The sequence below is a fragment of the Scyliorhinus torazame genome, chromosome 25 (genome assembly GCF_047496885.1).
Source record: "Scyliorhinus torazame isolate Kashiwa2021f chromosome 25, sScyTor2.1, whole genome shotgun sequence".
NCBI lineage: Eukaryota > Metazoa > Chordata > Chondrichthyes > Carcharhiniformes > Scyliorhinidae > Scyliorhinus > Scyliorhinus torazame.
This window is the reverse complement of record NC_092731.1, coordinates 29,199,747-29,220,273: the sequence shown is the minus strand read 5'-3', so window position 1 is coordinate 29,220,273 and position 20,527 is coordinate 29,199,747. Positions and strand designations below refer to the sequence as shown.

At 52.0% G+C, this 20,527-nt stretch overlaps 1 protein-coding gene across 1 annotated transcript; it reads right to left on the bottom strand.

Moving 5' to 3' along the window:
- Positions 1–2,051: 2,051 nt before the first annotated feature.
- Positions 2,052–17,497, bottom strand: psmd8 (proteasome 26S subunit, non-ATPase 8). The gene is made up of 7 exons (XM_072490238.1): positions 17,325–17,497; positions 16,041–16,113; positions 13,914–14,016; positions 10,214–10,379; positions 8,860–8,960; positions 6,418–6,529; positions 2,052–2,707 (listed from the first exon to the last, which is right to left on the bottom strand). Exons 1-7 carry the CDS (start codon positions 17,433–17,435, stop codon positions 2,570–2,572), a joined length of 804 nt encoding a protein of 267 aa, XP_072346339.1. The 5' UTR covers positions 17,436–17,497; the 3' UTR covers positions 2,052–2,569.
- Between the last annotated feature and the right edge of the window lie 3,030 nt (positions 17,498–20,527).

The following is a 20,527-nucleotide window of genomic DNA, read 5'->3' as shown; positions in this document are numbered from 1 at the left end:
TCTTTCCGAGGGTCGGTGCAGACTCGATGGGCTGAAAGGGGAATTGAAAGCTCGACTCAAGGTTGTGAAAACTGGCTCCCGAACACCGTATGGTGAAGGCAATCTGCCGTCCTTACCCGGTCTGGCCTACAGGTGACCCAAGGCCCACAGCAATGTGGTCGACTCTTAAATGTCCCTCCGATATGGCCGAGCGAGACACTCAGTTCAAGGGCAATTAGGGATGGGCAACAAATGTTGGTGTCCCTGCATCCCATGAATGAATAAAAAAAACTATGAGACAAACAATTGGAATATTCACAGTTGAGGTACATGAAAAAGCCCCGTTCCGTCGTCCTGCACGTGACCAAGTCCTGAGGAGGACACCTGCCCCGAAACTGAGAGAATGTCTTCACATTGTTACAATCAAATGCATTTGAGTTTTCCAGTTGAATAAAAGGTGGAGGTGGCAGGACTGTGCTCCAGTTTAATAGGGAAACAAAACAGCAACATATCCAAGTATTTCAAGGCTGAACCATGTTAAACTACTTGGAAAGCCACACGGCGGAATTCAGCTGCCCAGTCCACCAGGTCGATGCTTTGCGTCCGGTTTCCTCCCACATCTCAAAGATGGGCAGGTTAGGTGGATTGGCCACGCTAAAATTGCTCCTTCGTTTCCCAGGACATGCAAGGGGTAGGGCGGGGGGTGATTTGATTTGTCGCGTGTAGCGAGGTACAGTGAAAGGTATTGTTTTGCGCACAGTCCAGACATATAGTTCTATACATAAGGCATAGGACATGCATAAATACATAACGTAAATACATAGGCATAGGCAGCAGGTGAAGCATACGGAGTGTAGTACTGCAACAGTAGAGAAGATGTGTGAAGAGATCAGTTCAGTCCATAAGAGGGACATTGAGGAGTCTGGTAACAGAGGGGAAGAAGCTGTTTTTAAACCTGATAGCGCGTGCTCTCAGACTTTTGTATCTCCTGCCCGATGGGAGAGGTGGAAGAGGGTATAACCCAAGTGATTATGCTGCCTGTTTTCCCAAGGCAGCGGGAGGTGTAGAACAGAGTCAATGGATGGGAGGCGGGTTCGTGTGATGGACTGGGTGGTGTTCAAGGCTCTCTGTAGTTTCATGTGATCTTGGGCCGAGCAGTTGCCATACCAGGCTGTGATACCACATCTGTAAAAATTGGTGCATCTGTAAAAATTGGTGCGAGTCAATTTGGACATGCCGAATTTCATTAGTTTCCGGAGGAAGTATAGGCATTGTTTTGCTTTCTTGGTCATAGCATCGACGTGGGTAGACCAGGCCTAGGTATGGTGGTCTTTAGGAGGGTTAGTGCAGACTTAATGGGACAAATGGCTTCTTTCTGCACTGTGTAGGGATTCTATGACATTTATCCTATGGTACAAGGTAGTGAGTTCTACGTTCTCAGGATAAAGACGTTCCACCTGACTGGATTATGTCCTAGTTTCGGACCCCCCCCCCCCCCCTCAGGTGGAAACATCTCCGCTGGTGGCTGTTGGGTTTGCCCTGACACGAGAAACAAAATGGCGCCCGACCGGTTCAGTCACTGGTGCTCAGCTATCTGGGCCCTGGGTTCAAGACCCACTGCACCGTGACAGCAGCGTTCACGCAGATGGGTTTTCTGGGTGCCCGACTTTAGGAAGGATGTGACGGCATTAGAGAGGCGGTCATTGGCAAAAGTAGTAATGACGGCATGAGGAATATCCTATTTGCGCAGCGAGTGGATTAAGGATCTGGGAGGCGCTGACCGAGAGCTTGTTGGTCAGGTTCAGTGGAGGCTTGCGAGAGGAATTTGACTGTCTGGAAAGGACAAATGTGCATGGCTACAGGCAGGTGGTGAGGGAGTGGCAATAGGCGAATTACCTGCATGGATACCCAGCGCGGAAGCGAACGGTCACCATTCTGCTCCTAAATATTTCAGTAACGTGTTGAAGAGGGCGTTGCCCCAGTCTCACAAGTCTTCAAAGCTGAAACTTGTTGCAAAAAAATTATTCCTACTCGAGCCCGGCAAATCGAATGAATAGACACAGGAACTGTGCGATAATAGTTTGGGTTTAATTTTGAAGCTAGGTGGAGCTCCTCGGATTACACAGATAAAACACAGCACTTCATTGGGCCTGGACAGAACAAAAGAGTGTTTAAAATTAAAATACTGACATTTATGCATTCATGTCTCGAGAGAGGCAAAAAGGCCCCCGGAGGAGGTTTTTTTTTCCGCATATTGGAAACCAAAGGTTAAAAAAAGGTTCAACGCCATCAGGTTCCACTGGTGCAGATATCGAAACGCTGTGCGCAGAACGCAAGGACTCGGCAGGCCAGCTCTTGAGGTCCGTCCCTTTTCACGGTGTGTGAGATTCATCAACTGACCCCAGTCCATCGGTAGAAAGCATCCATGGTACCCGGCCTCACCCTGGGATCAGGTTAGTGCAGGTCCAACACCATCGGCTCCTACATTGCAAACCAGACAATCCCTCCCAGCCCCCCAAACAACTAAACAAAAAAAGAAGTCCCACCAACCAGCCACCCAGTAACAGTCCTTTCTCTCTCCCGCCAGTTTTTAGACAATCATTTCCAGATGCCTGGCGTACTCGATGACTTGTTTGGCCAGTTCTGTGGATGGGATTGTAACTTCCTCTGGCTTCTGCTGTTGGCTGGTAAACGAGTAATAGTTATCAGGACCTAGGAGCCAGCCACGCTGCGAGAGAGAGACACACACACACATCAGGATCCACAATGAATAGGAGAGCTGGCGGACAATTTTATTCGACACAATAACACCGACATATCACTGACAATAGAGGCGGCTGTGAGACCGTGGGCACATTAGGTCCCAGTCCCAATCCTTGTAGGATCGTAGAACATTACACCAAGGACAATTTCCGACCACACCCTTTAATAATCCCACAGTCTAACATCCAAAGGCAGGCTGTATCAATATTATGCTTATAACTTGCGCGATGAAGGAAGATTGGACACGGGAATTAAATTAGGCGACATCAAGGCAGATGGTCAAAAGCTTAGTCAGGGGCAGGTTTTAAGAAGCATCTTTATCGGAGAGAAAGGAAGTGGAGGGGCTTAGGGAGGGATTTCCAGAGCTCCGTAACCGCCAGTGGTGGAGCAATTAAAACCCGGGGTGCGCAAGGGAGCAGATTTAGAGGAGCGCATATCTTGAGCAGGATGGTGGAGCTGGAAAGAGTGAACATCCCGATTTCCTTGCACGGGGAGGGGGGATACGGCAGCACAGTGGTTAGCCCTGTTGTTTCGCAGCTCCAGGGTTCCAGGCTTGATTCCCCGCTGGGTCACTGTCTGTGCGGAGTCTGCACGTTCTCCCCGTGTGTGCGTGGGTTTCCTCCGGGTGCTCTGGTTTCCTCCCACAGTCCAAAGATGTGGTTAGGTGGATTGGCTACGCTAAATAGCCCCTTAGTGCCCAAAAAGGTTGAGTGGGGTTACTGGGTTACAGAAATAGGGTGGAGGCGAGGGCTTAAGTGAGGTGCGCTTTCCAAGGGCCGGTGCAGACTCGATGGGCCAAAAGGCCTCCTTCTGCACTGTAAATTCGATGATTCTATGAGAAATTAAAATAAAAAATAAAAAATAATTGAGCAGTTGCTCGCCCAGACGCCAATGCGAGTCAGCGAGCACAGGAGCGAGGAGAGAATGGTGCATGACCAGAGTAAGGGCACGGACAGAAGGGAATTGATGGATGTGAGTTTACTAGGGGCAGAATGTGAGGTGTTGGCCAGCAGCGCCCTCAACTAGTCTAGTCTAAAAGCGAACGAAAGGCCTGGCTAAGGCTTCCAGCAGATGAATGGAGGCAGGGGTAGATTTGGATGATGTGAGTGGTAGATTGATAATCTTGGTGATGGCGTGTATGTGCAATCAAACGCTCATATGATACCAAAGTTGTGAATATTCCGCCCCAAGAGAGCTGCGAGAGAAAGGGACAGAATGTGGGCTGTATTTTACAGCAGGCACTGAAGACAATGGCTTCAGCCTTGCCAATATTCAGTTGAAGGAATTTCTGCTCGTTCAGTACTGGATGTCGGGTAATCGGCCTGGAAAGAAAGCGGAGGAGTCGGAGGCGCTGGTGAGGTGCGTCGATGGCAGCCTACGCTATACGTGAAAACCAGCACTCTTTCGGATTGTGTCGTCATGAGGCGGCAGGTAGATGAGAAATAGGAGAGAGCCAAGGATACATCCTGGGGGGGGGCGGTGGGAGAGAGATGGGGGCACCAGAGGTGATGCTGCGGGAGCAGGAAGAAGAGCCACAACGGGCGACGCAGTCCCACCCAACTGGATGAGAGTGGACATGCAGATGGGGCTGGTTTAGCACAGTGGGCTAAACAGCTGGCTTGTAATGCAGAACAAGGCAGCAGCGCGGGTTCAATTCCCGTACCGGCCTCCCCGAACAGGCACCGGAACGTGGCGACTAGGGGCTTTTCACAGTAACTTCATTGAAGCCTACTCGTGACAATAAGGGATTATTATTATTAGTCATGTCAAGGCTACAGGCAGGCTGAGAAATTCACATTTGCCCCGTCAGACTGGCATAGGGCATCCCTTGTGATTTTGACAAGAGAAGCAGCTTCAGTACTGCGGCAGGGGGCAACTCTGACTTGGGAGTTCCGGGAAAGACACGGATGGATTTGGGAGGTGATAACACACTCGAGGACTCTTGGACGAGGAAAGGGAGGCGGTGGGGGGAAGAGTGCCTGGACAGAGAGTACCGTTAACAACATCAGCTCATGTCAGGAATGGGCATTCGGCAGCGGTTGGAATGGGTCTCATGGGCAAGACCCCACCGCCCCCTCCCTGTTCACTGCCCGTATCCTTTAATATCCCACTCTTCCCAAACACACTCTCCTGCTCACATCCCACACACTTCCTCACAGTCTAATCTTACTCTCCTTCTCTCCTCTTTAGTGCCCCATACTGTCCAGTCCCAAAATTCTTCTCCGAAACAGAAGCTGTTTCCCAGAGGGGGAGCATCCGATCAGGAATGTTTGAGTTCCAGATCATATTGCATCCATTAAATCAGACTTCCCAATCTGAACAGCCTTGCTGCCCACATTTAACAAACAGATCACTCCACGTGCGGTTCAGCAACTGCTCAACACACTGCGCGAGAGAGAGAGGCCTAGCGAAACCGATCGCAAAGTCTAATTCTATTCTCCTCACTACTTCAATATCCAACTCGGTCTAATCCGTCCCTCTCCCACACTCCTCGATATAGATTTCATAGAATTTACAGTGCAGAAGGAGGCCATTCGGCCCATCGAGTCTGCACCGGCTCTTGGAAAGAGCACCCTACTTAAGCCCACACCTCCACCCTATCTCCGTGACCCAGTAACCCCACCTAAACCTTTTTTTAGCCACCAAGGACAATTTAGCATGGCCAATCCACCTAACCTGCACATCTTTGGACAGTGGGAGGAAACCGGAGCACCCGGAGGAAATCCACGCAGACACGGGGAGAACGTGCAGACTCCGCACAGACAGTGACCCAAGCCGGAATCGAACCTGGGACCCTGGAGCTGTGAAGCAACTGTGCTAACCTCTATGCTACTGTGCGGTCGAGGTGATATATCACTTTGTCTGACTCCACTCTCTCGCAGCTTGTTCCTACACTGCCGGCCTTTCCATTTCCCGTTTCACCATCTCCGAAATGGTCAATGTCACCACTACGTCGCCTGAAACCTTTTTGGGGGCTTTTTGTTTTGTCGAACACACTATTAGTAATTGACTCGGTTACAGTTTCTAAGCCAAATCAGAAGCAACTGATCTCTTTGACTAATACAGAAGCAAAATACTATGGCTGCTAAAAAAACAGAAAATGCTGCCGAAACGCAGCAGGTTTTTATACAGTATAAAACCCATCACATTTCTACATCTCTTCAGCTCTGAAGGGGAGCCGTGTGGACTCTAAACGTTAAGTTAACTTGGTTTTGCTGCCAGACTTGCGAATCTCTTTTACCGATCAGTGACCCACACATCTGTTACTCATTATCAACACGTGGATGCAAGCATTTAACACTAGGGCGGCACAGTGGGTTAGCACTGCTGCCTCACGGCGCCAGGGACCTGGGCTCCATTCCGGCCTCGGATGACTGTGTGGAGTTTGCACGTTCTCCCCGTGTCTGCGAAGTTTCCTCCGATACTCCCTCCTCCCAGTCCAAAGATGTGCAGGTTGGGTTACCGGGGTAAAGCAGGTGAGTGGGCCTGGGTTGGGTGCTCTTTCAGAGGGTCGGTACAGACTCGATGGGCCGAAAGGCCTCTTTCTGGACTGCAGGAATTCCATGACTCTAACACTTGATTCAGTCACTAAACCAACTGCATTTGTTATCCGTCGCCGGCACCCCCCCCTGCACCAGTCAATTCGCGAGTTAACGCCATGCCCAGTGTACTAACCTTCTTCGCATACTCAGTCATCTTCTTAGGCGCGGTGAAAAACAATGTCCTTGAAGCTTCACTGAATAATATATTTTCATAAGCCTTCTCGATGCAGCCAGCAATCTCATCCCTGAGGTAAAATTGAAGTTTGTTATTGGCAGAGAGGAAAGAATAACGTGGGCCAACTTTGGGGTACAAAGTACTTTCCGAACACGCTTCCCACAAAACCTGACCACGATAAAACGAGGCCGATAGGATCACAGGGAGAGGCGGATCCCAATATCCCAGCAATTCCTATCGTCAATCACGATAGGAATTTACCCGGCTCCTTGTTGAGTGCTTGCCGTGAGTCACAACTTGCTCCACAGGTCAACTGCTCTCGGTGGAGGAGAAAATCTCAACATTTAACCTAGTTCTATACCCAGGCCAAGCACAAGGCTCATCAGCCCTACATGGCTCGATCATAGCAGGGGGCATGATGCATGGCACTTTGTTGAAGGCCTTTTAATAATCAAGCGGAATGTCAGCTGGGCAGTTCCCACGATCGTCTGCAGAGAGCGCGCATGGTGGCACAGTGGGTCATACTGCTGCCTCACAGCGCCAGGGACCCGGGTTCCATTCCAGCCTTGCGTGATTCTCTGCACGTTCTGCCCCGTGCCTGCATGGGTTTCCTCCGGGTGCTCCGGTTTGCTCCCACGGTCCAAAGATGTGCAGGTTAGGCAGGGTTACGAGGATAGGGCAGGAGAGAGGGCCTAAATAGGGTGTCCATTCAGAGGATCGGAGCACTCAATGGGCCAAATGGCCAGTCTGAACTGTAGGGATTCTATACATAGTGTCAACTCCCTTATCCCTGATAACATTCTGGTAAACCTCCTCTGCACGTTCGAAGACCGGAGCATCTTTTCTGAACTGTCCTGTCTTCAATACTCAGGCTGAGACCTAACCACTGATTTATAAAAGTATCAGCATGATCTCTTTGCTATCATTATTTCAGTGATTCATGAACCCATACTGTTCCTTTCTTCCCTCAACAACAGCAGCCCCGCCCTCCCCCCACCGTAGCTGGTGCACAGCCTCATTCCTGACTGTTACCCAATGTCCCAAGTGCCTCCTCAAAACAGAACCAGGCCTTGGGCTTAACCCCAACCATCAGGATGAGACAAGACAAAAGGATTTTGTCCACCATGAAAGAGCCCGCTTCGTGTAGGTTCTCTGGATCGCCACTTCTTGACACAATGCTCTGGTATCCCTGCTTCGATGTTCGCCAACCCGTGATCTCCCAGCCTCGCTTGAATGGGCAGCCATCTACAGGACGACCTGCGCGTTGGCTGAACTCAGCTGCCTTTTTATCCCCCAATTTTCCAACGGTTTTGTGTCTCTGGTTCCATTCCCTTTGACCCCAAAAGATCTCTCGCTAGATTACGTAGCGCAGAACCAGGTCACGCTGGTGTTTACGGCCACTTGAACCTCCTCCCCCCCCCCCACTTCCCACATCTACCATCTTACCTCCATACTCTTTGCCTGAAACACCTGTCCAGCTGTCTGTTGCAAGTTCGGGCAAGAAACAAAACTCTGAAAAATGCACTCATTCGCCATTGATGGCGTAAGGTTTGTGGCGAAGATAGGGTTTACGTCATTGTGGGTGGTACGCGAGTCGGACGAAAAGTCCGGTGACATACTGGTACGGTTGGCATTTCTCGCCCATCCCCAGTGAGAGATGACTCACTCAGCCACTCCAGTGGACACCCTCATCATTATCGCTGGCAAAATATGCCTTGTTGAAGTTTTTCATTTTGCACTCATCAGGTCAACCGCAACTGTCATATATTATACATTGGTGTTCTTGTGATTGTCCTGATGAGTGCAAGAGGAAAAGCTTTGACACGATGCCTCTTTTCAGCAATCAAGTTCTGACCTACCAAATAACTGGGCGGAACGGTAACAGTGGCTAGCTTCACAGCGCCAGGAACCAGGGTTCAATTCCCGGTCACTATCTGTGCGGAGGCTGCACGTTCTCCCCGTGTCTGCGTGGGTTTCCTCCGGGTGCTCCGGTTTCCTCCCACAGTCCAAAGATGTGCGGGTTAACTGGGTTGATCATGCTAAATTGCCCTGTAGTTTCCAAACATTAGGTAGGGTGCTTTTTCAGGAGCCGGTGCCGACGCGATGGGCTGAATGGTCCCCTTCGGCACTATAAATTCTATGATAGTTAAGAGTCAACCATTTTTGGTGTGGAAGTCGTCAGTCTTGACGGGGTTAAGGTTGGCAGGATTTCTTTACAATTCAATAGTTTTGTAATCAGTGTTTTTAAAAAAATGTTTTTAACGGAAGGGTGGGAGCTCACTGCGTTATTAGTCCAGTATAGTCACCCGCTGCAATCCCAAACCCTGTTGGTTGCACTGCCCTGGGTTTCAGGCCACTGGGGGGTGCTCCCCCATCTCCGAGACATGCACTGGACCTTACCTAATGGTGTCCAGCAGGATGTCAATAAAGAAGGTGTAGCTCTCAGCAGGAATGTTTCCCTTCGCCAGGAACACTTTGTTGTAGCTCCCCTCCATCAGATACTGGAATACAACACACAGGAACATGGGCAAAGGGCGGCAGCTTTCTTTTTCAAATTGCACTCAACACACCGTAGGGAGGATAGACTGGAATGCTCCATAAGGGGCCGGCCTGGGCTCGATGGACCGAATGGTGCCCTAAGTGACTCTTTAAACACCTTAAACACAACTGCTTAAAAGCCATTCGCCCCATCGGTGCACACGTATGTATAAAGGTTCCCAAACGTTCCAACAAAATCGGACGGGTCAGGGCTTCCAAACTGTGCAGTACAAAGAACAAGGAGCAGGAGTAGGCCACCTGGCCCCTCGTGCCTGAAAGGATTGCATTTGTATAGCATCTTTGAGAAGAACGGCTCCAAAACCTACACTATCAGAATACCAGATCTCTCGGTGCTGGGCAAAAAGGGCGGCAGAGCGCCCATATGTCCGACTCCATCTCTTCTCACTTGCCACCCCATCGCAAAAAAAAACCTTGCCTGAATTAATGGGAACTTAAGAGAAAGTACAAATATTTTGCTGCTTCTATCAATGTAATAATTGACGTGCATTAATGTTGTTAAACACAAGAAATTATCATATCATGGTCCAAAACAAAATGGTTCTCGGGTTGGAAAGGATAATACCCTGTTGGGCCACCGGCGATCCACGGAACGTAGGGAGCCAATTAAGCACCGCTTCCGGACACCTCTCCAGTGCTTCACAGCCACTGAGCTACTGCCGAAGGTTAAGCTTTGTCGTGATGTGGGCAACCAACCTGCACAGCAAGACCCCACAACAGCAATGCGATAATGACCAGATCATCTATTTTGGTGACTGGGGGAGGGGGAAGAGGAATATTGGCTGGGACACTAGGGGGCGAACTCCCCTTGCTCTTCAAATAATGCTTGGAATTATCCACTCGCGAGGCAGATGGGAGTTCAGTTTAACATCTTGCCTGAAGACGGTATTCTGACAGTGGAGCACTCCTGCAGTATTGCGCTGGAGTGTCAGTCTGGATTTTGTGCTTCAAGTATTCGGAAAGGGAATTGAATCGTGTCTCTTTGGACACAAAATGATGAGCGTGCTACGTGTTGGGAACATCGGGCTGGTGAAATTCCAGCAACTCGGCTCTTAAAGGAGAAGAAAACAGGTGTTTGGGTCATTTTAACAAATGCACATTCCCCTAACTTCTCTGAGACCCGTCTGCCCCATCCAGCTCTCCGCCGCGCCCCCCCCCCCCTCCCCCCGGCCCCTTCTGGGGCCTGGCTGCGCGTTACCTGCTCCAGTGAGACTGGGTGTTTGATGTAGACATTTGTTTGTATATCTCTGGCGGGCAGCCGCTCCAACTCAGTGTGGAACTCGGCCACACGGTTTTGAGACAGAAGAAAGAGCAGATTCAGTCCCAGCAGCTGGTGTTTGTAGGCAGACTCTGGCAATTCATCCCTGTACAAGGCACAGAGACAGGCATCAAGACCACAGACCAATAAGCAGGTGGGAGACAAAGAAAGCAGCGTTACACTCTTGGGGTGCGGTAGGATGGTGGTTACGTGACTGGACTAGCACTCCAGAGGCGACAACTAATTTCAAAACTATCCTTCCAAACCCCCCCCCCTCCACCGACAAGGACAGGGGCAGCCAAAGTATGGGGACACCACCACCCAAAGGTTCCCCAACAAGCCACTCTCCGTCCTGATTTGCAAATATATCAGTCGCTCCTTCACTGTCGTTGGGGCAAATTCCTTCCCAACAGCACTGCGGGTGTACCTACACCATAGGGACTGCAGCGGTTCAAGGCGGCTCACCACCACCTTCTCAAGGGGCAATTAGAGATGTTTAACAAATGCTGGCCGACCCAGCGACGTCCATATTCCGTAAAACAATAAAAAAACACCTAATGATCTTTAAACAGGAGTTCAAATACCCAGCAACTGGGCAATAAAAACAATTTTGTTTTTTAAAACGCTAGACTTAAAAAGCGAGTGTCAGTAAGTGACCACGGAAGGGGAGGTGGCACAATGGTACTTTCAATAGACCAGTAGTCCAGAGTCCCAGGGTAGTGCTCTGGGGACCCAGGTTCGAAGCACACCAGCGCAGGTGGCAAAATTTGAATTCGAATGAAAATCTGGAATAAAAAGCCTGAAACCATTGTTGGAAAAAAAACATCGGGTTCTCTAATGTCCTTTAGGGAAGGAAATCGGCCTTCCTTATCCGGCATGGCCTACTTGCAACTCCAGATGTGGTTGCCGCTTAACTGCCCCTCCGAAATGAGTGCAAGGGCGATCAGGGTTGGGCAATGGATGTTGGCCATAACAGCGAAACCCACGAGTGAGCAAAAAAATAACAATCTTGGGATTGCTGTAAAAAGTTTTATAAAACACTCGTTCCGGCACCACATCCAAAGGCTTCAGAGAGGGGAAAAAAGATTTAGAGATTGGTTGAGTGATGTGGGGCTTGTGGGTAGACGGGATCGTTCTCCTTTGAAAGAGAAGGCCGAGAGGAGATTATACAGAGGTGCTCCAAACCGGGCGGCAGAAGATAAAGAGAAACTGTTCCCAAGTGCAGTGAGGGGACACCGAATTAAAGTGGAAAGAGCAACACATGGAAAATCCTTTTTCTGCAGAGTGAGGGTTCCAATCTTGAATACACCCGAGTGGTGGAGGCAGATTCGATCAGTGTGTTAAGAAGGGGTATAGATGAGCGGCTGAATTGAAAATAAATTTGGCAGGGCTGCAGGGGAGGAGAGGGGAGGGGTGGAGAAGGATGTGGTCCAGCAGAGAGCTGTCACTGGCCCAACTGGTCGAATGGCCTCCCTCTGTGCTGCCAACAATTCTTAAACGGTTCCCTAAGCTAGGAAATTTAATGCTTTTATCCGGACCGGTCCATATGTGCCTCTAGTGACTTGCGGCAATGTGACTGACTCGTTTCACAAGCCACTCAGTTATGTTCAAGGTGACAGCTCAGCACCACTTTCACATGGGAAACCGCCTTGCCCAGTGGTGCCCGGATCGCAGGGAAAAAAGCACCTACACAATGGGCAGCCATGCAGCACCAACTTTCCCCCTGCAACCCCATCCTATTTTCTTCTTCGTTGCCAGAATGACAGTAGCACCGCCCCATACTTCCCACTCTTCCTCCCTCAGGTCCCTTAAGCCAAGTTTTTTTTGACAAACGGCAGACCCCAACCAATATCTTGCTCGAGAGCGACAACTCCTCGACGCACTTCACCGCAGTCTGTGTCCCTCGGCAGCAAGACCTGGACAACATTCAGGCTGCAGTTGATAAGTGGCAATGAATATCCATGCCACACGAGTGCCAGGCAACAACCATCTCCAACAAGAGAGAATCTAACCACCTCTCCATGACAGTCAATGGCGCTAGAATTGCTGATTCCTCCCTCACGGCGCCGAGGACCCGGGTTCGATCCTGGTCCCGGGTCACTGTCCGCGTGGACCATGTCTGCGTGGGTCTCACCCCCACAACCCAAAAGATGTACAGGGTAGGTGGATTGGCCACGCTAAATTGCCCCTTAATTGGAATTTAAAAAAAAAAAGAATTGCTGATCCTCCCACTATCAACATCCTGGGGATTACCATTAACCAGAAAGTGAACTGAACCCAGATATATAAATACGGTGGCTGCCAGAGTAGGTCAGAGGCTGGGAATTCTGCAGTGGGTAACTCACCTCCTGACCCCCCAAAGCCTGTCCCCCATCTACAAGGCACAAGTCAGGAGTGAAATGGAATACTCTCCACTTGCCTGGATGAGTGCAGCTACGACAACACCCAAGCTCGACACCATCCAGGACAAAGCAGCCCCGCTTGATTGGCACCCCCTTCCACAAACATTCAATCCCTCCTCTACCGACGCACAGTGGCAGCCGTGTGTACCGTCTACAAGGTGCACTGCAGCAACTCACCAAGGCTCCTTAGACAGCATTTTCCAAACACGTAAGCAGCAGACACACAGGAATCCCACCACCTGGAGGTTCCCCTCCAAGCCACTTACCACCCTGACTTGGAAATATATCGGCCATTCCTTCAGTCGCTGGGTCAAAACCTGGAACTGCCTAACAGCATTGTAGGTGTACCTACTCCACACAGGACTGTAGCGTTTAAAGGCGGCGGCTCACCCCCACCTTTCTCAAGGGGCAAGTAGGGATGGGCATTAAATGTTGGGCCGAGACAGCGACACCCACATTCTGGGAATGGACAAAAAACTCTGCAGCACAGAGTGACGCATAGGTGTGTGTGACTCCCCATGATTCCGGACAGAAGAGGTTGAGACCGTGAGCATGAGCGAAAGGATAAATGGTATCATGGAGAGAGTTAGGATGACACTTTCCCCAAAGATTATATATTATGTGAAGAACAGAGCGAGGTACAGAAGCTGCTGTGCTCCACCTTTTAAATGGCACACAGGCCTCCTCCCACCCTCCTTCATCAAATCCCTTTCAAGAGGGAGGAAGGCAAGAACAGAACTGATGACCAATTCAGTCAGTCACACCCAACAATACAGGCTTCCAGGCACGGGCAGCAGTCTGCCCGCAAGGACAAGTTATAAATGCCCACAGCTGGCACGGAGTACCGCTGGACGCCAGCCTCTCGAAGCTCCTGCGCTCACAAAACCCATCAGATCTCAGATAGACGATGACCCCCATTGTTGAATTGCCTGCTGCAGATCTCCCTGTGGGCTGGACCAGCAAGGGCCTCTTGGATTACGTACCAAAGGTGACAACCTTGGAACTTGTACCCAGCACATGACAGGCCCTTTCAGAGGTGGGACAATGAGGGGGAGGAATAAAAAAAGGGAGTAGAAACCAGATTACGGGGATCGTGTTTTTCCACTATTCATAGTTAACACGGGTGGATATTTCAATTAGACGATGCATACTCTTGTCCATCTACCCGCCTCAGTTCCACAACCCTTACCCATCAATCTCAGCCCGCTGCAGTCCCGGGGTCATTCAGCAACACTTACTTGTAGTCAAAGTAATAGCACTTGAGCTGTGCCATGTAGCGTTCAAACGAGGGGATGTCCTTCTTCAGGATACTCCACTGTGCTCCAATTTCCAAAACATCCCCTTTAAAACAAGAGAGAGAGACGCTGACAAGAAACTTTATTTCAAAGAAAGTTGCTAACAGAGAATAAAAAAGACGAAACTTAACAGGGGCACTATGCATTGGTACAGACTTCTGATGATAATCGAATATCTCAAACTGCTGCATGTAGGAGGGAGATAAGAGAATTAGTGGAAGGGAGATTGACTAGATTGAGGAATTTCCAGGTAAGTTTTTCAAAGGAGAGGGTGGGAACGCCAGGGAGGATGTGGAGAGGATTGAAAATTAAACAGCCACGAATCTAGGAGGGAGTGCGACCAAGGTTCACCAGGCTCATCCCTGGGAGATGCCGTGATAGCCCGATGGAGGGGAGTTTGAGGAGCCTGAGCCTGGATTCTTTAGACTTAACAATAATCTTCAGAAGTAGGCTTACATTAACACTGCAATGAAGTTACTGCGAAAAGCCTCGAGTCGCCACATTCCGGCCCCTGTTCGGGTACACAGAGGGAGAATTCAGAGTGTTCAAATGACACCACGTATTTCGTGACTTTTGGGAGGAAACCGGAGCACCCGGAGGAAACCCACGCAAACACGGGGAGAACGTGTAGACTCCGTAGAGACAGTGGCCCAAGCCGGGAATCGAACCCGGGACCCTGGCGCTGTGAAGCAACAGTGTTAACCACTGTGCTACCGTGCCACCCATTTTGGGAAATTGGGGAGTGATCTCATTGAAGCATTCAGAATTCTTACAGGGCACGCCAGGGTCAATGCAGGCAGGATGTCTGCCCTGGCTGGTGGGGAGGGGATGCGTGCGTGTGAGTGATGTATATTTTTTTTTAAAAAAAGAGGGGTGGGTTAGAGCGGCCTCAGGTCACTGTCTGTGTGGAGTCTGCACCTTCTCCCTGTGTCTGCGTGGCTTTCCTCCCACAGTGCAAAGATGTGCAGGTTAGGTGAGGTTCCGAGACTGGGCGGAGATTTTCCCCAGTACTTTCGACAAATAATTCTCACGCCCGTACAGTTGCCAACCAGGTTAACGAAGTGTCACAAAACTTGCTGCAAAGCAACAGGCGTTTCAACGACACGTCCGTTCAGCCGCATCGAGAATAGTCTGCAGCTTTGTGCTGCATCCGTCAGGGCGAAGGCGAGCTGCGGCATTTGAAACTCAGGGCGAGCAGTAAAAGTATCCAACTTATTTTCCTAGAGAACAATGAGCAACGAGGCTGTCCCCCCAAAAAAAATCAACCAACGATTCTTGGTTTTGCCAACAGCTGCGGAACGCGCAGGCACAAGAATTACATCAAGCCTCCCGAAAACACTGGTTAGGCCTCAACTGGAGTATTGGGTTTTCAACTCTGGGCAACGCACTGGAGGAAGGATGCCAATACCACAGGCAAGGTAAGAATTCCCAAAACGAAATGACAGGAAGCTATTCACCCAACAGATATTAGATGACTCTTTGAGTGAAAAATAAGGCAGGATGGAAGAGAAGGAGGCCATTCGGCCCATCGAGTCTGCTCCGCCATTCAATGAGACCATGATTGATCCGATGTGATAATCCTCAACTCCACTTTCCCGCCTTATCCGCATAACCCTCGATTCCCTTACTGATTAAAAACCTATATCTCAGCCTTGAACGATTCAGCCTCCACAGCTCTCTGTAAAGTAAAGAATTCCACAGATTCACTTCCCTCTGAGAGAAGAAATTCCTCCTCATCTCGGTCTGAAATGGGCGAGCCCTCACTCTGAGATTCTGCCCTCTGGTCCTAGACTCTCCCACAAGGGGAAACAACCTCTCAGCATCGAGCCTGTCAAACCCCCTGAGAATCCGATATGTCTCAATAAGGTCGCCTCTCATTCTTCCAAACTCCAATGAATAGAGGCACAATCAACTCAATCTCTCCTCGCAAGAAAGTCCTTCCACACCCGGGATCAACCCGAAACGAAGAAACCCATCTCGCATTAAATTAAACTCTGTGACTCAGCATTAAATAAAAATACAATCATTTGAAATGGGGCTCGGTCGCTGTTTGTCGGCGAGGATACTCACGAGCTAGAATAAGTTGCCGTTTGGTCAGTTTGGTGCCTGAAGTGGGCAGAAAGTTCAGTTCCAGCAGCGTCACCTGAAATAGGAATACATAGCGTTGTCAATTGAAGGTACAGAGGGCATGTTGGCGGAGAAGGCATTATAGCCCCAGTTTCCATCAATGGAGTGTTAAGAGTCGCTCCCACCGTGGTGGTTTGGGGGTAAATAGCACCGCACCTTCAGATTGGGGTGGTGGGCAGGGGTTAGAGTGCCTCTTCCTTCCTTAGCATGCCCAGTAAGGGTGGGGGTTAGTTCCCCAACACCACCTCCTCTCCGCCACCTTCAGCTTCCTCAGCAGAGGGGAAGGAATATTGGGCTATTTAGGTTTCTGAGGGGTATATGGGGATGTTTAGGATTGTTTTGGGGGTGGATTCAGGACTGTGGGTATTTGGGGGATTTTATGGGGTGTATTTATGGTTTTGGGGTATTGAGAGGTATTTAGGGTGCTTGTGGGGTATATATTTTTTAGGGGGATATTTGAAATGAAATGAAATGAGAATCGCTTATTGTCACAAGTCGGCTTCAAATGAAGTTACTGTGAAAAAGCTCCTAGTCGCCACATTCCGGTGCCTGTTCGGGGAGGCTGGTACGGGAAGACTTTGGGGGGACTTTAGGGGGCTATTTAGGGTTTTTTAATGCGACTTATGGGATTAACGGGGTGTATTTGAGGTTTTGAGGGTGTATTTAGCAATTTTGGACAGATATTTAGGATTTTTGAGGGGTTTCAGGGGGGACCGGTGTGGGTATTTAAGGGATTTGAGATTTTGGGGGTGTATTTAGCGATTTCCTTGGGGTTTCTGTGGTATTTGATATATTTTTAAGGGTTTTTCAGTCTCTGGGGGGATATTTGGGTTTGTTTAGGGATATTGTGGGGGGGCTTTTTAAGGGGTTTCAGGGGGGATATTTGGGGTTTGTACGGGTATTTAAGGGTTTCCCGGGGGTACTTGAGGCTTGGGGGTGCATTTAGAGATTTTTTAAGGGTTTCTGGGGGGACATTGTTGGGATTTTCTTGAGGGTTTCTGGGAGTTTGGGGTATATTTAAGGTGTTTTGGGGGATATATGGGGGTATTTAAGGGATATTTCTGGATTTATGGGATATTTAGGGGGTATGTCGGGTTTTTAATGGGTTATTTGGGGGAATTTCGGGTTTTTAATGGGCTATTTGGGGGAATATTTAGGGGTATTTCGGGTTTTTATGGGTAATTTAGGTTTTTATGAGGTATTTGGGCGCTTGTCTCTCTCTCCCACCTTCAGCTTGCCCAGCAGCTCCTCACACTTGCGGAGGTTGGGGTTCTTGCGGCTCCACTCGCTCCGCAGCAGCTCCAACATCCCGACCGCCTGCTCCAGGGGCCCGGCCATGGTGACTCCACACTCGCCGTACGGCAATCACCCGGGCAACCGGCAACCGGCCTGCTTCACGACAGCCGCCCTCACCGGAACTGACGTCGCCGCCCCGGCCGGCCGGGCCGCCGCCATCGTGGGAAGGGCAGCTGCTCTTAAAGGGGGCCGCGTCCCCCACGGGGGAGGGAGAGAGAGAGAGGGGGTGGGGGACCACCCACCACGTGGACCCCAGGGGAGTGACGGTAAAACTAACAAGCCCCGGGGGGGGGGGATGTAAGACCTGACGCCTCAACATTTTGTGCCGAATTATAAAAAATACTGACGTTGGGCTGTTCAACTGGGTGAGGCAGTTTGGGACATGAGGAAAATCCTCCAGGAATACGACCCCCCCCCCCCCCCCCCACAACCAAAACCAAGATCCCATAATTTACGATGATAGCCACACGTCGAACGTGATTCATCGCGAGGGGTGTTCCACATTTCGTCGTCCCCCCCCCCCCCCCTCACCTCCCCCAGTGCTGAGGAAAGGAAAAGATTGGCCGCACAGGAAAAGCACATAGAATTACATAGGATGGACGACGTAGGAAAGGCCATTCAGCCCAGCTAGCCAATGCGGCCGGCCGCCTGTGCTCCATTCGAGCTCCCTCCCGTTTTCCCTAGTCTAAGTCGTACCATCCTAACCCTCCATCCCCTTGGCCCCCATTTGCTTGTCCACCTTCCCCTTTAAATGCATCCATCGTGTTTGGGGCGACACAGTGGTCAGTACCGCTGCCTCATAGCGGCAGGGACCCGGGTTCGATTCCCGGCCTTGGGGTGACAGTGAGGCGTCTGCACGTTCTCCCCGTGTGTGCGTGGGTTTCCTCCGGGTGCTCCGGTTTCCTCCCACAGTCCAAAGATGTGCCGGTTAGGTGGACTGGCCGTGATAAATTGCTCTTTAGTGTCCAAAAAGGTTAGTTGGGATAGGGGTGGGGTTAGGGCCTAGGTAGAGTGCTCCTTCGGAGGGTCAGTGCAGAATCGACGGGCCGAATGGCCCTCCTTTTACATTGTAGGGATTCTATGATTTCAAACACTCCTGGTGGGTTCCTCATTTTCACCACTCTTGGGTGAAGATTTCCTTAAATCTCCGATTGGAATGTAATATAATAATAATATTTATCAGTGTCACAAGTAGACTTACATTAACACTGCAATGAAGTTACTGTGAAAAAACCCTCGTCGCCACATTCCGTCGCCTGTTCGGCTACACGGAGGGAGAATTCAGAATGTCCAATCCACCTAACAGGACTTGTGGGAGGAAACCGGAGCACCCGGAGGAAACCCACGCACACACGGGGGAGAACGTGCAGACTCCGCACAGACAGTGACCCAGCGGGGAATCGAACCCGGGTCGCTGGCGCTGTGAAGCCACAGTGCTAACCACTTGTGCTACCGGGCGTCGCTCTATGACACTGGCGCAGCGGGTGGCGGTGGGGCGGGTGGGGCAAGTAAGGCTGGGGCTGGGGGAATGAATAAGTCCGGGGGGAGTGAAGCTGGGGGTGGGATAAGTAAGGCTGGGGGCTGAGTAAGGCTGGGGGGTGGGAGGGGACGGGTTATCGGGGGGGGGCGGGGCGTGCGCGGTAACACAGGGGGGGGGGGGGAGTGCGCGGTAACACAGGGGGGGTGGGGGAAGTGCACGGTAACACAGGGGGGTGGGGGAGAGTGGCCGTCAGGCCGAGCCTGGAGGTCCGGTGGAGTGGAAAATGGTCGTGTTGATGCTGAGGGCCTTAGGACCTGGAGGAACACCTCAGTTAGCCTGACAACCGACGGAAAACAAGGAGACGCAAAGTTCAAAGGCAGCAGCAAAACCCCTGGAACGCCGGGTCTGAGCAGAGCCGCTGCCACAGGCAGGATCGGAACGCCGGGATTCTTGGCCACTGGCGGCTTGCTGGACACCCCCCCTCCCCCCGGGGTTTAAGGGGGCAGCAGACGGAGCGGGGGGATGGGCGGCTGACCCGGCCAGCTCAGGAACCTTCACATTTGCGTGCGGGGGAGGGGAGCGGCTGCATGGAGGGGGAGGCGCTGGCGGAACTCCGGGTCCTGGGGTAAGTACCCACGTGGGGTTGGGGGGGGGGGAGCAGGCTGGAAGGGAGGGGCCAGGGGCCAAATGGTCTCGCCCAGCCCCTTGGCCTCTCTGCTCGTGAGCGTTGGGAGGCTGGTTTCTGGCATTGGGGGGGGAGGAGGGGGGTTGTGGAGGAGGGGGGTTGTGGAGGAGGGGGGGTGGTGGTGGTGGGGGGGGTGGTGGAGAGGGGGGGGGGGGTGGTGGAGAGGGGGGGGTGGTGGAGAGGGGGGGGGTGGTGGTGGGGGGGTGGTGGAGAGGGGGGGGTGGTGGTGGGGGGGTGGTGGAGAGGGGGGGGGTGGTGGTGGTGGGTGGTGGAGAGGGGGGTGGTGGGGGGTTGTGGAGAGGGGGGGTGGGGGGTTGTGGAGAGGGGGGTGGGGGGGTTGTGGAGAGTGGGGGGTTGTGGAGAGGGGGGGTGGGGGGTTGTGGAGAGGGGGGGTGGGGGGTTGTGGAGAGGGGGGGTGGGGGGTTGTGGAGAGGGGGGGTGGGGAGTTGTGGAGAGTGGGGGGTGGGGGGTTGTGGAGAGGGGAGGGGGGGTGGGGGGTTGTGGAGAGGGGGGGTGGGGGGTTGTGGAGAGGGGGGGTGGGGGGTTGTGGAGAGGGGGGGGTGGGGAGTTGTGGAGAGTGGGGGGTTGTGGAGAGGGGGGGTGGGGGGTTGTGGAGAGGGGGGGTGGGGGGTTGTGGAGAGGGGGGGGTGTGGGGAGTTGTGGAGAGTGGGGGGGTTGTGGAGAGGGGGGGTGGGGGGTTGTGGAGAGGGGGGGGGGTGGGGGGGTTGTGGAGAGGGGGGGGGGTGGGGGGTTGTGGAGGGGGGGGTGGGTGGGGGGTTGTGGAGAGGGGGGGGGGGGGGTGGGGGGTTGTGGAGAGGGGGGGGGGTGGGGGGGGTGTGGGGGATTGTGGAGAGGGGGGGGTGGGTGTTGTGGGAGGGGGGGGGGGGTGGGGGGGGGTTGTGGAGAGGGGGGGGGGTGGGGGGGTTGTGGAGAGGGGGGTGGAGGGTGGGGGGTTGTGGAGAGGGGGGT